General features: G+C 32.3%; 1 protein-coding gene across 1 annotated transcript in view; it reads left to right on the top strand.

The window, feature by feature from the left end:
• The window catches only part of LOC126880070 (cyclin-G-associated kinase), a 119181-nt gene that overhangs the window by 17144 nt on the left and 86015 nt on the right, over window positions 1–16022 (top strand). The window contains exon 7 of the mRNA XM_050643729.1: window positions 13584–13768. Coding sequence (XP_050499686.1) covers window positions 13584–13768 — 185 coding nt within the window. The remainder of the gene's footprint in view (window positions 1–13583; window positions 13769–16022) is intronic.

The raw sequence follows: 16022 nt of genomic DNA, 5'->3' as shown, positions 1-16022 counted from the left end.
AGACAAAATTTAAGTTTACAGGAGCAAAATGAAAGGTTTGCTTCATGCACTATAACCGAAACAGTGGCTTACCAAGGAGGGTCAATAATGATTTGGGGATGTATCTCTTACGAAGCTCGTACTGGTCTTGTTATGTTCGATAGAGGTAGTGTGAATCCTCAAAGATACGTGGAGGAAGTTCTCCAAGACCATGTCATGACTTTCGTACCGTTGATTGGTAAAAACTTTAGATTAATACATGACAATGCACATTGCCGTACCGCAAGATTCACCCGTGAGTATCTTAATGAGGTCGCGATTCAAGTTTTGGCCGGCACGTAATCCTGATCTTAACAAAATTAAACACATTTGGAACAACCTCAAAAAACGGGTAAGAGCAGGGGTACCAGCCACTACATCCTTCGAAGAGCTCACTAAGGCTGCGGTAGAGGAGTGACACAACATTCCCCAATCGAATATCAAGGATATCATGAATGGATTGCCGAACTGGCTCCAAGAAGTCCTAAGGGCCAGAGGAGGAAACATCCATTATTAATATTTTTTTTTAATTAGACTATGATTTTGTAAACACAGGTTCAAAATAAATAAATATATTCTGTATATTTATATACAAACTCAAATTAAAATGATAAAATAAAACAATATTTACACAATAAACTGATAAAATAGAAACCACACACGCAACCTCGCAAGCATGGAATCAAAGAATCAGCGACTACACACACCGATACCCTTAGGACTCTAGGCCGGAGATGGAAGCAACCGCTCACTACGCGGTTACATCGATTTTGTTTAATTACAAGCGAAGCGCCTCTTCAATACAGAGTTGCTTCGTCCCGGCAGGCTCCGACTCAATCTGTCGCAGTCCAGTTGACTTACTAATTCAGTACATTACTTTAGTCAGGGAGTCTAGAGCTTAACGCCGCAAGACTGACTGTTCTTCCTCGCTGGCCTGCTTTTATACCCTTAACTGACCACCTCGTTCTCTTTTAGTTGTTTCGTGATGGGATGTAGATCAAACGCGCATACTGTTGGATTTTCTCGACGTGGCGGCGGTGCGCGTTCGATGTATACACAATCATTACAATTTTCAAAATTATGTTTGTTGAATTTTCTTCGAAAATTTTTAAACATTGATAAACGACTTTTTTTTCGATAATCTTATTGTTTTTTTTCCTCAAAGGTAGTTTTCACTGCATTTTTAATAAAATGTGGTCTAGGATTGACAATTTATGCAAATTCAAAGAAATACAAGGTGGGCGGTTAATTGTGCCGGTAAATTTACTTTATCTACAGACATTTTCAGCACATACTAATAAAACAAGGTCAATTTTACTCTCATTTACAACCATCCTGTGCATTGGAAAATTCTTACGAAATACACTGATAAAACTTGATTGCAACATTTTGAGATAATCTATTTTTTAAACATCCTGTATTTATTGAAATCTTTTTCTACAAATAAAAAATAATAATCAATAAGGTTATCGCAAAATCAACACTGGACATCCGTCCAGTGGCAAAAATCCTTTATGTATTAATCCCATATTATAAATGTTTCAAATATAAATAATTCCATATTATTATAAATGTTTGAAATATAAATATCACTTTACAAAGACATATCTTACTAGCATAGTTTTCACCGTATCTTTCATAAAATGTGGTCCAAGATTGACAATTTCTGCAAATTGAAAAAAAGAAAGAAACAAGGTTGGCGGTTAATTATTGTACCGGTGAGTGTATAAAGCAACTATTTTTAGCTTTGGTTAGGTTATATTTTTTATCTCCAACCATCACTAATTCATTAATTATTGTACTTTTAAAATTTCCTGTAGCTGGCTGTATACCATTAATTACAAGTAAAATTTAATAAAAAATTTTGGCTTGGTAAAAGGTATATTAGTTTAAAAAGCCCCTATAGGGCTACAAACATAGAAACAAAACGTTTTCGCTCTGTAACAAGAGCATCATCAGTGTTACCTAAAATAAGTATAACCATATTAATTAAGCAAAATATTAAAGTTTGGTTATACTTACAAGAACATGGTTACATTTATTGTATTGTTTTTACCCAATTTTGAAAAAATGTGAAAACGTTGAAATATTCACGTCCGTCTATCTGTTCTTCCGTCCGTAAACACAACTCCTCCGTCATTATACTAGGTAGAATGGCAAATGAGGTGTCAACTGAAAGCTTAAATCCATAGGGCGGTACTAAAGGTGAGAATTTTGACCTAGGACTTCCGGTTTTATAAATGAGAAAGTACTGTTTTAAACTCACCGGAATAGTACAAGCGATATATTATCCGAAGCGCCTTAGTTAGACGAGAACAAATATATACTTGCGGTTTCATGACTGTCTGTCCGTCCGTCCGCGAATATAACTCCTCCATCATTATATCAGGTAGAATAACAAGTGAGGTGTCGAATGAAAGCTTATAATCCAAGGACGGTACTAAAGATGAGAGTATTGAAATATTTCCGTCTTAAAGTCACCGGAATAGTACAAGCGTTATATTATTCGAAGAGCCTTAGTAAGACGAGAAAAAATATATACTTCCGGTTTAATGACTGTCTGTCCGTCCGTCCGAGAATATCATTCCTCCGGTATTAGTACAGATATAATGACAAATGAGATGTCGAATGAAAGGTTATAACCCAGCGATGGTACTAAAGATTAGAAATTTGACATTGGTTTTAGTATTGCAACCTGAAGTACCATTTTAAAGTCACCGAAATAGTATAAGCGATATATTATTCGACGTGCCTTAGCAAGATGAGAACAAATGTATAGTCGCAGAAATAGTACATGTGATATATCAATCGAGCTTGAATCTTCAGTTACGGTTTTTAAGTCATTTCCCTTTAAAGGCGGGTTGATACGATCCAAGTGTTTTTATCCAAGTCTATTTGGACATTGCGCGCGCAACACTTAAAAGCTACTTTTATCGTGTCACCTACTCGTCCAAGTATATTTCTATCAACAGGTTCTATCCAAGTTGACTAGGACGGTGGCCAACTGTCTTCCAAGTAGTGTCATAGCGTAAAGTAGAGTCATGGCGTGGCAGTCGGAAAATATAAAACGGGATATAAGTACAAATAGAAAATGGTCTGAAAGGGAGATCGTTAGATTTATGGAGCTGTAAGAAGCTGAGGAAGCATTATGGAATATAAAAATAAGGAGGTTAGAAATGCGGCAATAATTCGAATAAAAATGCACAAGAATATTTCTGGTTTCACAGAAAACGACGTACATATTAAAAAAAAATTAATGCCATGAGAACTACGTATCAACAGGAATCTAAAAAAAATAAAAGCATCAACTATAACAGATGCGTCAACTGAAGACATTTCTGTGCCCAATATAGCGTGGTTTGATATCGCAGATCGATTTTTATATGCTTTAATGAAGATCAGAAATAGATTCTTTAATCTGCTAAGTAATTACGTGTAATAATATTTTTTCATGTTATCAGTGTGTTAAATCCCATTTACGGCAAAGGTGCGTAAACTCAACCTTTATTGTTTTTTTGCCCGAGTATAATCTTTTTAATGTTTTCTATTTGTTCAAGTAACATCTCAATAGATTCAAATTGTCGAAATATTTTTTTTCATTTTTCATGAAATATCATTTTTCTTTTTCCATTTTATCATTTTTCTGTTAACAAAAATATTACTTATTTTTACATATTTTGATTACAGTAGAGCGTCGATTATCCGAACTAATTGGGGGACATGGGTGTTCGGAAAACCGATTTGTTCGGATAATCGAACTATATTGAGATTGTCATACATATTTATCCACAAGTGAATAAAAACCATATTCATATAACTGTATATTTGTTTATACCTTGGTATTGACAAATTGCAATTAAACAAAAAAGTTCAGTCTTTGCAACAACATATTTTTGGATACACAATTGAAGAAAATTGAAGATATTTTAAGCGTTAATTACTAACGCTTGCTCAGTACTCGAGTGCGGGGCACGGGAGTCGAGAGTTCGGATAACCGGTCGTTCGGTTGATCGACGTTCGGATAATCGACGCTTTACTGTATTTCTATATCAATAACCGGTACTTTATACTCGCTATTTTTGGTACTTAAAAGTTAGAGTAATCCACTCAAAGCAAACAAATTTCTCTTTTTATTACATACAGTCGTTGTAGCATTGATTAATAACTACATAGATACCTCACCTTAAGGTAAAACCGAATTCAGTGTTAAACTCCGCCCACTTACACCTCTTTGCCCCTCAAGTCTAAGTACTAACTGGCTGGACGGTGGCGACATTTATTGAAATTTTTGCCAAGATTGAAAAATAAATTTGAGTTGCTTGGCTGGCGTAATAGACAACGATATAAGGGTAGTATTCAGCATTTTCACAAATAATTTAACGCGATTGTAATCTCTATTTTGGAATTCCGATTTTACTTCAGATAAAACGCTAAAAATTGATTATTAAAAATAGTGAAGAGGTTTCTTAAAAATTATTTAATTATTAATACACTACAAAAAAACAACAAAATAGAAAATACATAATAAAATTAACAGTGATAATTCACATGTAAATTATTTTTTGCAATTTGTAAAAGAATGATATTTTCAGAACAAATGCGAAATAAACTATTTGAAGTTGATATACAGAATTTCTTTCCAGATCTAACCCATTCACTCCAGGTAAAATATTGCAAAACCTCCGAATTTTAAGGAATCCATTGGATTGGCATGAAATTTGGTATACATATATCTTGATAAAATGACGGAATTTTCAACATATAAATAGTTGAGGGCCATCTGCCTAGGAACAATAGGTAAAAGCTGATAAACGGACAGGATTAGAAAGTTTAAAACATCACTAATTAGATCATATTTCAAAACAAAGTAAATAAGTATATTTGAATGTTAATTCTTTTCAAACTAAGATTGTAAAATTAAAATTTTAGGAAAAAAAGATATTTATTATTTCTTGTTCTCAAGAAGTACTTTCATTATTGACAATATCGAAACATTTTATTATTAAAAGTCGAGAACAATTAAAAACCACGTTCATATTTATATGAAAGTGCTTTAAAAATGAAGGTATATTACTCTTAAGAATTAATATTTTTTAACAAACTTGGTATACGACTCGTAATATTTGACATCTGATTCTTTCATTTTGAATTTTAGGACATGCAAGTTTTTATCAATAATACATTTTTCCCTAAACTGAATAAAAAAGTTTTCCATATGATTCCAAGGTTTTAAGATATACTGATATTGTTTTCCTGATATTATAAAATACTTGTTAATATCTACTGTATATATAAACTAAAGCTAATAGTGTAGTTTAACATACAGTTGAGTCCACGATTATTTAGCCGTGCGTCATTAATACCTGACGAGATAAAACACATACTTTTGATCTAGCATCATTCTCTTCCACGCATGAAACTAAAGACACACCAGCTACCGCCTGTTATTGAATAAAAACACATGTTATTTTTATGAACGCACTAGACTAATTCTATTGCGCACAATAGAGAAAAAATTTTCTAGAGGATTTTGGTTCAGAAAAGATGTTAAAAGATATAATATGACACATTATATTTTTGAAGTTCCTCCCACAAACATAAAACTGACAAAATGGTCCACTGAAAGCCGTGTAGACAGTAAATATTATTTCTCTCTTTCTGATTTTCAAACACTTTAATTTTTTTAAAATATTCTAAACCTGCTTTTAAGTTTTCAGTTGACTTGCTTAAAGTTGACATTGGCTTTCTGTTTGGATTACTATCACTACAATATTTGCTGTTAAGACCATCAAAAATATTATTTATAATTTTCAAAAATTCGGCAGTAAGAGAAGCCGTTTTGGTGTGTAACTGCCCTACAGATATTGCTGTTGATATTGCTGAGGCAATTGAGTTGGAAAAAATTGGTGCTACTAATTTTACATGCATTTTTTGAAAATTATTAGGGTTTATATGAACGTTTGTTATTTTCACCATGCATCGTGCTCTCACACTGGTTCTATCGATGTTGTATGTGTATTCAATATCTTGCCACGATATTTGTTTAGAATCGGCAAAAAACGTCAACTTTTTGTTAAGAAAATTATTTCTTAGACTTTTTAATAAGTGGGGTGTATCGAACACAGTGAAAATCCTCTGATTTCCTATTTCTATTGCATGCTGATCCTTACATGCGCCTAACAGTTTAAATAAAGCTCTATTATTAGATGCTTGATCACACAACACTTTTGGTATATACCCAATATTTTGTAATTTTGAAACAACTTCAACTACAATGTTTTTTAAGTTGTCGCTATGTATTGGACCACCTGTAGCAAGCCGCGTAGCCTTATGTAGCAAGCCGCGCATCATGAAAACCAGACCTGTGTTGGCAAGTTTGTTTGTTCTTCCTAAAGCACCTAAATCTTGAAACCCTTCTATAATTTCATCTAATTTATTGTATTCCAATTGTTTTTTCAAAGAAATTTCATCAAACATTAACACACAGATTTTTTCCCACTCATCCATTGTCTCTGCTTTTTTCTTCAACTTGTCAATTAAGGAAGTGTTTAAACCAGTTCTTAATTTTATGACACGCAACCAAGTTTGAATTGTTTTTACTGAAGGTAATATATAGTTAAGAGATCTAATTAAAAATTTTTAACAACTAGGAGACTTATAATAAATGGCCAGAGCTAAATCCTTTTCATTGTGACTCCTTTGTGAATGAGTTTTGTGTGAAAACTGCATATTAACAAAAGTGTGCACGTATTTGCTTTTATTTGTTGTTCTTCTACAACGCTGACTGTTCTTCTGACGGCACTTCTTCTTTAAAGCATTTACTTGATACTCCAATTTTTTTACCTTCTCCGTCAATTCAGTTTCAAGTTTTGTGGGCAAATTAATACCAAAACTGGAAATATCACTGAGACTACTACTTGATCTCTTAGGCGATGGAGTTGACCTAACCATACAATCGCCACTTGTAGATCTTTTACGTTTCGTACCGCAATAAACGTATGTAGAGCATAATACTGGTGGGGTATCACCTAAAATAGGTAATCATTGAAATGTATGTGTAATTTTAATTAAATCAAAACAAGCATCTCCGTTATTTCTGGAGTGATACTAACAACGTATTCATATTTAAAAAAATCTCTTTTGATTTAATTGTATAAAAAATATATAAATCACTCAATATCAACTGATTTTATATAAAATATATTTTAATAATATTATTCTCATTGACAAAGCGCATTAGGCAAACATAAAAATACTTCCAAAGTTGAGTACTCACCTAAATCAGTTGCTAACTGTGCAAATTTTAGAGGAACAGCATTTTTCCTTAATAACTTTCTTTGGCCACTTGGGTAAATATGTTCCACTGCAAAATGAAGCTGGCAAATTACCCTCTGTTTCAGGTCACTGATATCCATCAATATAATATTAATATTTCCGCAGTTTTTTTGCCAAATTTTTGTGCGCTCTACGTCTTTCAGGGGAAATTTAAAGAAAGATATATTATTATTTGTTCCATCGTTTCTTTCAAAACATCCCGCGTAAACACACTTATGCGTTACAGAGGCCATTTTATCTAAAATGTGAGTCCTTTTTTTTTAATTCGGCTATAACTTGTCACAACACTTGTCACAAATAATACACCTATAGGGTAAGTTCGGCCCTGACACTACTCCTACCTCCTCGCAAGTCAGAGAGAGAATGAGAAACCTCGATACGGTTTTCGAGTAGCGCCATCTAGTTGTTGATACGTCTTTCGGTTACCAAGAGGTGAGCTATCTAGTGGGTGGTTTATAATCAATGGTTGTAGTATAGTAATAAATCCATAAATAGTGCAATATCAAAGAAACCGTAAACCCATACTTACCTTTTGGCAGTTAGCCTTTTCCATTTTTTCATCTGTTCGGGCATCTGGTTATTTCGCTATATAAAATAGTTTATTGTTTTATTCTGACTTCTTTTACTCTGTACACCAAAAGTAAGGAGCATTTCTAACAACGAGGAATCGATATTTATACTTCGGGTATTGTTATGTATGTACAAATATCCGTTACTTGACGTTACATTACATGAGTTACACTACATGATAATACAATGCTTTATGCACATGTTCATGCAAAAAATTTTTCTCTCATATTTGTATTAACTTTTTAAATTTTTGGATTGACCATTTGCAATAGTTGTTCAAACTGTTTGGTAGTTATTCTTAAATGGTTTTAAATGTATTTTAATCTTCATTTACTACTTTACTTAGAAAATTAGACGAAGCTCCAAACGCGTCATGTATCCAATAAAGAGTAAAAATTTTCCATTTTTTATTTTTTATTTCTTTTTTCTGGATTTCAAGCTCATGTATTAATGGTAGGGGAGCCCAAGCGGGGATTTTTGCAGTTACTCGAGCGCGTCAGATTAGCATATGGGGAGAAACCTGGTACCCTGTAGATGTACCTCTACCATATATTGGCTCTTAACACAGGGGAGTTCGTTAAGGGGGGCCCGAAAAACAAAATCTATCCTTAAAAAAACTCGAAATTGTCAGGTTAAGATAAGGTAAGTTAAGTACATGCAAAAGAGTGTATATTTCAAAAATCTGATGATTTGAGCCGGGCGTAAGGAAATGGGTGAGTCCCAAAGTTTCACAAGAAAAAAGCGAATATTTCGCGAAATGAATGACAGATCGAAAAACTAAAAAATATGTGCTCAATATTTTTTAAAAATCTATCGAATGATACCAAACAAGACTTCCCACGGAGAGGGGGGGTAAATTTAATATTTTAAATACGAATCCCGCGATATTTCGCGAAATGAACATCAGATCGAAAAACTGTAAAATACACTTATTCAATATTTTTGAAAAATCTATCGAATGGCACCAAACACGACCCCCCCACGGAGGTGGGGTGGGGGGTTACTTTAAAATCTTAAATAGGAGCTGCCATTTTTAGTGCAGATTTGGATTCCTTATGCAAAAATAAGTAACTTTTATTCGACACATTTTTTCGAATTATAGATAGATGGCGTTATAATCGGAAAAAACCATTGTTGGAAATGAAAAATTAAATTAAAAAATGGCAAGCGCCCACTAAAATGGAAATCTTTACTTAACTTTTTTTGGTTTTAGGACCTACTCTTCACAACCCAATAGGTCCCCAAAGCGCTCGAGTGACTGCACATTTAGCATACTTCGCTCCCCTACTATAACATATCAGCAGTCAGCAACCACTTGAATACCCTCCATAATCACGTTTGCCATCTTTGCAATGGTTATTTTATTTGACGTTTAAGTAATTTACACAATCGACGTAGCTTCCAAGTAAGCGCGCGCAGCGTCCAAGTAAACTTAGACCAAGTACACTTGGATCGTGTCAACCCGCCTTTTGAAACCGAACAATTATGACCGAAAGTTTAGTAAAAATGACCCAAAATTAGTGAAATGGTATATCAATCGACGCAAAGTTGCACGAAGAGTTCAAATATCGACTTCCGATTCTACTTTCGATCAATTTGAGTGAAAACCTAGGATTTACGAACTTCAATTACTTGTTACTTTAATACTTTATATTATTCTGTATTATACCTAATGACTGTCCCACCTTGACTTTACAGTACACGAACATACGCCAATACAATCCTTATGGGAGTTTTTAGCGCAGCGATGCCGATTTTCTTCAAAAGAATTTTCAATCGGACATTGCCAAGGTCCTAAAAATGTAGGTCCCTAAAAATGTTAAATTAAAACTAACCCGTTACAGTCAAGTAAAATAATATTTTTCATTGTTTTTGTGTGAGTGATAGTCATTTTCGAAAAGTAATCAGCAATTTTATAATCGATATGCGTAATAACTTTTTTTGGTTAAGGGCCGGTTTTTCAGTGCTGGGTTAACCTATTTATTTTTTGGTCACCGAAATATTCATTGTTAATCAGTTTTTCAGTACTAGGTTAGAGCTTAAACTCGTTTAAGTTAACCACGATTTTAACCGATCCTCGTTAGATGGTTTAACTCCGAATTTTGCGGTTACGCTTGCGCATTGGTGCAGTGAATGAATCATGTTTATTTTTTTGAGTACCTGCCTGACAGAAGGGATTAGTTGGGTTATGTTATTTTCTTTCATCGCGGGAAGTATTCTAATACCTCCTTATTATTATAAGGAAATTATTATTATTGAAATTATAAATTATTATCGTTATTATATAGGAAGGAATTATAAGGAAATATATTTAAATATAACTGTAACATGTACCTATGTTTACACTTACTGTAACAGGATTTAATGCATGATTCCTAGTAATATTTTAAAAAGATTATTTTATATTTGTCTACACAGCAAAATACTTAATTATTTACCAAAGAGTCTGACTTCTTATTTCCTGGTCAATCTGTTCAAATAGTGATAAGACCGTGGTTTTTGACAAACAAAATCGGAAGAAAAGTCTAAATCGTCCCAGTAATTCTAATTCTCTTCTGTTATGAAACCGAGGTAGACGTTATGAACTAAACAATGATTCCGAACTTGATATTGCATTGCATTAATCATTTTTTTAATTTGGTTATGAAAATGGTTATGAATATATCAACAGAAGAAAAAAAGTGGTTAGCTAACAGAGATTTTCTTAACTTGATTTAAAGCACTGAAAAACGCTATGAGGGTTAAAATACTGGTTAAAATTTAAACTAGGTTTAGTGCAGTCACTGAAGGTGGATATGAGCTATTACCTCAGATTTCGTTGAACCTCCATCGTTTTGCATGAAAATTGGTGAGTGGTTAGAGGATATCTCAAGGAACAGAGGTGACATGGTGCCAACTTGCGCTTTTACCCTGGGGGTGGATGCCACCCCTCCTCGGGGATGAAAATTATTTTATTAAAAATATCCCCACAATTCGATAAAGGGACAAATTATAAGCAAAATTTGTTATATAAAGTTATTAAAATTAATCAAAACTTTTTGAGTTATTAAAGATTTTTTGCATTTTTTCGTGAGAAAAATGCATGTTTTAACCGATTCTTCATAAATAACTCAAAAACTATAAGTTTTTACAAAAAAGTTATTATTATCAAAATTGAGGATAATAAAAAATCTAATAAACTCCTTACTAGAAAAATCTATCAATGTTAACTAAAAGTGAGTTATAGGTAAGTGAATGTATATTTCTTTCGTCGAGTACCCAAATCTAAGTATTCAAGCTTAAATACCGGGAAAATGATGCATTTTATAACATAAACTTATTAAACATTTGTCAAAGTACATAGAAATATCTATCAAATAAGCCCTCGAACAAGTTTATAGCTTTAAAATTTATGCACCAAAAATGTTTCAAAATGTATCTTTTAAAAAATTTTCCAAAAAATGTTATTGTTTTTTTGTAAATAACTCCGTTAATTTTTAAGATATCAGGTTCACCTAAAAACTAGTTAAAAGTTTATTCCAAGAGCTATTAAAAACGTCGAAATTAGTCTTTTAAACCTCTTAGTTTTTTAAAAATAAAAGGCTAAATGGCCCCGGTTACATGGTTCTCACAGCAAAATTAAAATTTTAAACGTTTCTATCTCGGTTATTTTTTACTCTACGAAAATATCAAAATCGGTAAAATATTTGGAACAAAAAAAAACTAAAATTTAGTTATATATCATTTTTTACGTGTATTGAGTATTTTTGGAGTTATTATCGAAAGAAAATGAAAAGTACGATTATTTCATTCATAGGAGATTCTGACCAATAGAAAGCTACAGAAATCTAAATTAAATTGATATTTTTTGATAATTTCCCGTCGTCAAGTATATTACGTCAGATGCCCGTTGCTACGAAAAAATACATTCAGTGACATTAATGACAATTAATGTTTTAAAAATTATAAAAGTGATGACTCTCAACCGTCAAATATTTATAACAACTGTGTGTTTAATTGTACTAATTTGTACTTACATAAATAAATTACAATAAAATTTTGGTTTTGAACAGTTTTATTCATGAAATAATCGCAACAAATTGCACTCGATCTCTAAAATTAATATAGAATGTTAGAGCTCTTGTGCAATACTGATAATTTTAAAAATTCTGATTTTTTTAAATTATATCTTTTTTTCAAAAAGCTGCATTCTAAACCGGTCAAAATTGTTGAAATCATTAACTATGTTAACCTAAAGAAATTCTTGTGAGGATTACTACCAATTTTAATTTTTGTGGAAATGGCGTATGTTTTAATATTTCACTTTTTCCTAAAAAAATCGAAAGGGTTCTCTTATTGTCATCATAACTTGCTTAATTTTGATGCTATTAACTTCTACTTGAGCTCATTTGATAGGTATTCCGAAGTACTTTGACAAGTGCTTAACAAGTATATTCTATGAAATGTATCGTTTTCCCGTTATGTAAGCTTGAATACTTAGATGTGAGTACTCGTTAAAAAAATATACATTCAATTACCCGTAACTCACTTTTAAATAACATTAGTTTAATTCTTTAAGTGGGGAGTGTATTAAATTTTTTATTATCTTTAATTTTGGTAATAATAGCTTTTTTACAAAAGCTTCTAGTTTTTGAGTAATACGTAAAATACAGCTTTAAAACATGCATTTTTTTTATGAAAAAAAAATAGAATCTTTGATACTTAATAACTCAAAAAGTATGGATTTATGTGAATAACTTTATATAACAAATTTTGCTTAGAAGTTGCCCCTCTATCGATTTCTGGTATTATTTTTAATAAAAAAAATTTCACCCCCGAGAAGGGGTGGCATCCACCTCCAGGGTAAAAGCGCAAGTTGGCATCATGTCACCCTTATTCCTTGAAGTATCTTCTAACTACCCACCAATTTTCATGAAAATCGATAAAGGTTCAACGAAATTGGAGGTGAAAACCTTCAGTGACTCCACTAGTTAGCTAACCAAAATTTTAACCGCTCACTGAAAAACCGGGACTAAAAATATTAAAATATTCAACATTAAAAGTGGATGTTGTTCTATGGTTGTTAATTTATGTATTGATAGTATAGACAGTTCTGAAGTAATATCAAGAAAAATATAAAATAGATTGTCAGTCAAGTTTAAGTAAAGTTTTATATTGTCCTACCAGGTCCTACAGTTGAGAATAAATAAAGTATAATTGTTGATGGTCAGTTCACCTAAATTAAATTATAACAAAGAATATTAAATAAGCTTAAAATTAGTACTAATCGGGGATTGACTAGTCAAACCCCGATTTGATAAAATTAAATTTCGACCTTTGCCTGACCAACTTAGTCTCTCCTAGGTTTGACTAGTCAAAGGCCGAAACTGCAATTTATTTCGGGCTTTGACTAAGACCGTCAGTCAGACCTGAGGATTGCCTAGTCAAACCTAGGAGTGCCTGAAATTCGGGCTTTGACTATAACATAGAGCTTCCAAAAAATAATTGTTTTGTGAAAATTAGCAACGTGTTGTAAAATTTGATTATTTATCAAATCGTCCGGGTTAGATGACAAAAAAGAGAATCAAATTTTTCCTAGAGGCCCCGTACTGTAACTAGGTATTTGTAATTACTTCTATCACTCAGCAGTCTAATACTATTTTAAACAAAAATTCTTTCAGGCTCCTCCCAGACCAACTCCACCTCCACAAAGACACTCTCCACCTCAACAACAACAGCAGCAACAACAACAAAGACCCATGGAAGCTAAGCAATCCGGATTGTTCTCGTCTATTAAAGGAGGGGCTGGAAGCTTTTTGAAAAATCTCAAAGACACTAGTAGTAAAGTGATGGCGACAGTGCAACAGTAAGAAACTTTTTATTTTCTTTTTATATTGTGCTTCGTGGCGTGTAGCTTTAATTTTATTTATGGTGTAAAGGATAAGTCAATCAATAAATCATACAGAACAAGTAAAAATTTCCAATCCTCTTTCATACACCTTCCCAATCTCATAGTTATTTTGCCATTCCTCATGTCTCTGATTTTTCAGCTACAAAATTCAAAATTATCAGTTTGCCATTTCAGACAATAACCTTCAACCGTCAACATTGATTAGTTAGCTATCACCTTAATATTCATTCACACAATAAATAGTTTACCTGTTATGTTATAACTCATTAATTTTTTCATCTATTCCGTTCTATGACTAATTACAGCTCATTTACAATTGTTTGTCACACATTTCAATTTGCATTTCTGATAATAACTCATTCCCTTTTTTCTACATTCTTTCAAATTATAGTTTAATTTAATCTGGCATTTTACATCCCTTATCATTTTAGTAAATACATATCTATTATCCTTTCAGTAATTTAATCAAATTATATTTTTTCAACATTACCATATCAGGCAATCACTACTACTTGTTTTTATTTTGTATTTAACCTGCTTTTTGCTAAACCTCTCTATTTAAAAAACTTCTACAGTAATATAAAAAAATTTTTCTTTCGCCCATTTCAGTCTGTTCACTCCAGTACCATCTGTAGATTTCAAATTGTTCATTAACTAATTCAAATAATAATTAGCTGAATTTATCAATTTTCTCTTTCGCTGTTACCCATTACAGCCATAATCATAGGCAACCAACATTACTCTTTTCAATTTTTTACAATATTACTAGGTTTCTTGTATTTTCCTTCCATTAGTTGTTTACATTCAAGTTTTTTCAGTTCTCTTTTTATTTCAAAACTGAATTAAATTTTCTTCTTCTTTTTTAAACTGTCATCAATGATGTCATTGATTTTACTATGAATAACATTTTTATTAACATAACAATAACAGTTCTTTGTGTAACAGAGAGTTACCTTTAAACTTTTACAATAGAATCTAATTTTATTATAATTTAAATTCCACTTTAATACAGTTATTAACATCCATTCAGCTTAACTGATAATTTGAATTTAAATTCATAACCAAAAATTGACTATCTGTCTTGTCATGTCACTTCAGTCTGATAAATAGATTGTCATCTCATATATTCTTGTTAGTCTGTGTCCATCTAACTAGCAAGTACTACACGTTACCATCGAGCAGTGAATCATGTTGCCCTTTGAGCACTCTTAAATTTTATCACTTAACATCGACTTACGAGTCGCCACTAACATCATCTTTTAAAAATGTAAATCATATTTCTCGATGTCACCTATTCTACAAGGTTGCTAGTTTCATGTACTAAGCAGAACGTAAGTATATTCCACATTTTTTCTTTAACTAGTCATAGTTTTAACCTTTTGTATTCATTCTAACGTGGAAATACTTCGTTCTAGGCACTGAAGATGATCTGATCTAGATTGAAAACGTTTTGCGAATCCTTTTGGATGACTTTTTAATAGTTTTTAATAAACTTTTTATACCATTATACAAACAAAGTTTTTACTTGCTCTGTATGATTTTTAATTATGGTATACAGCCAGCTACTGGGACTTTCCCCTTGTCATATTTTAAATTTGAAAAAATATATAGGGAATAATCAGATTTTTTTGACATGCCATCTCTATAGGGTTTTTCATTCACAGTCATTTGTTTCGAGCTTCTGTCATGTGTCACATAATATTAATATATCTACGTCATACGTTATTGGTAATAACAATGATAGAAACCAAAGACGTATGGCGTAGATATATTAATATTATGTGACACATGACAGAAGCTCGAAACAAATGACAATCGATGAAAAGCCCTATTACAGCGAGCATTTCATTGGCTAGAGTTAGTGAGTAGTTTATATGACGTCATTATTACATTTGGTGAGATTGGAAATGGTAACTGACGCCTGTCATAATATTGGAGGTTAAATACGATTTCTAAAATAGGCTTTTGAACCCTTGACAAAGGGGAGTCAGAGTAGATGAAGAACTGACCCCCCTGTTTGACATCAACATGGAAGTGAGACAGGGAGACGCTTTAACAACCATGCTATTCAAACTACATAGTTCTTGAGCCAGTCATCAGAAAAATCAATGTAACCGGCTATATAAACACCAAGACAGTACAAATTACTGCATATGCAGACGACGTAGCTATCGTTAGTAGGAATAAGCCGCGATAACGACAACGAAGC

Source organism: Diabrotica virgifera, chromosome 2, assembly GCF_917563875.1.
Source record: "Diabrotica virgifera virgifera chromosome 2, PGI_DIABVI_V3a".
In the NCBI taxonomy this organism is placed as follows: Eukaryota; Metazoa; Arthropoda; class Insecta; order Coleoptera; family Chrysomelidae; genus Diabrotica; species Diabrotica virgifera.
The sequence above is the reverse complement of the archived record's forward strand: the minus strand, read 5'-3'. Positions and strand labels throughout refer to the sequence as shown.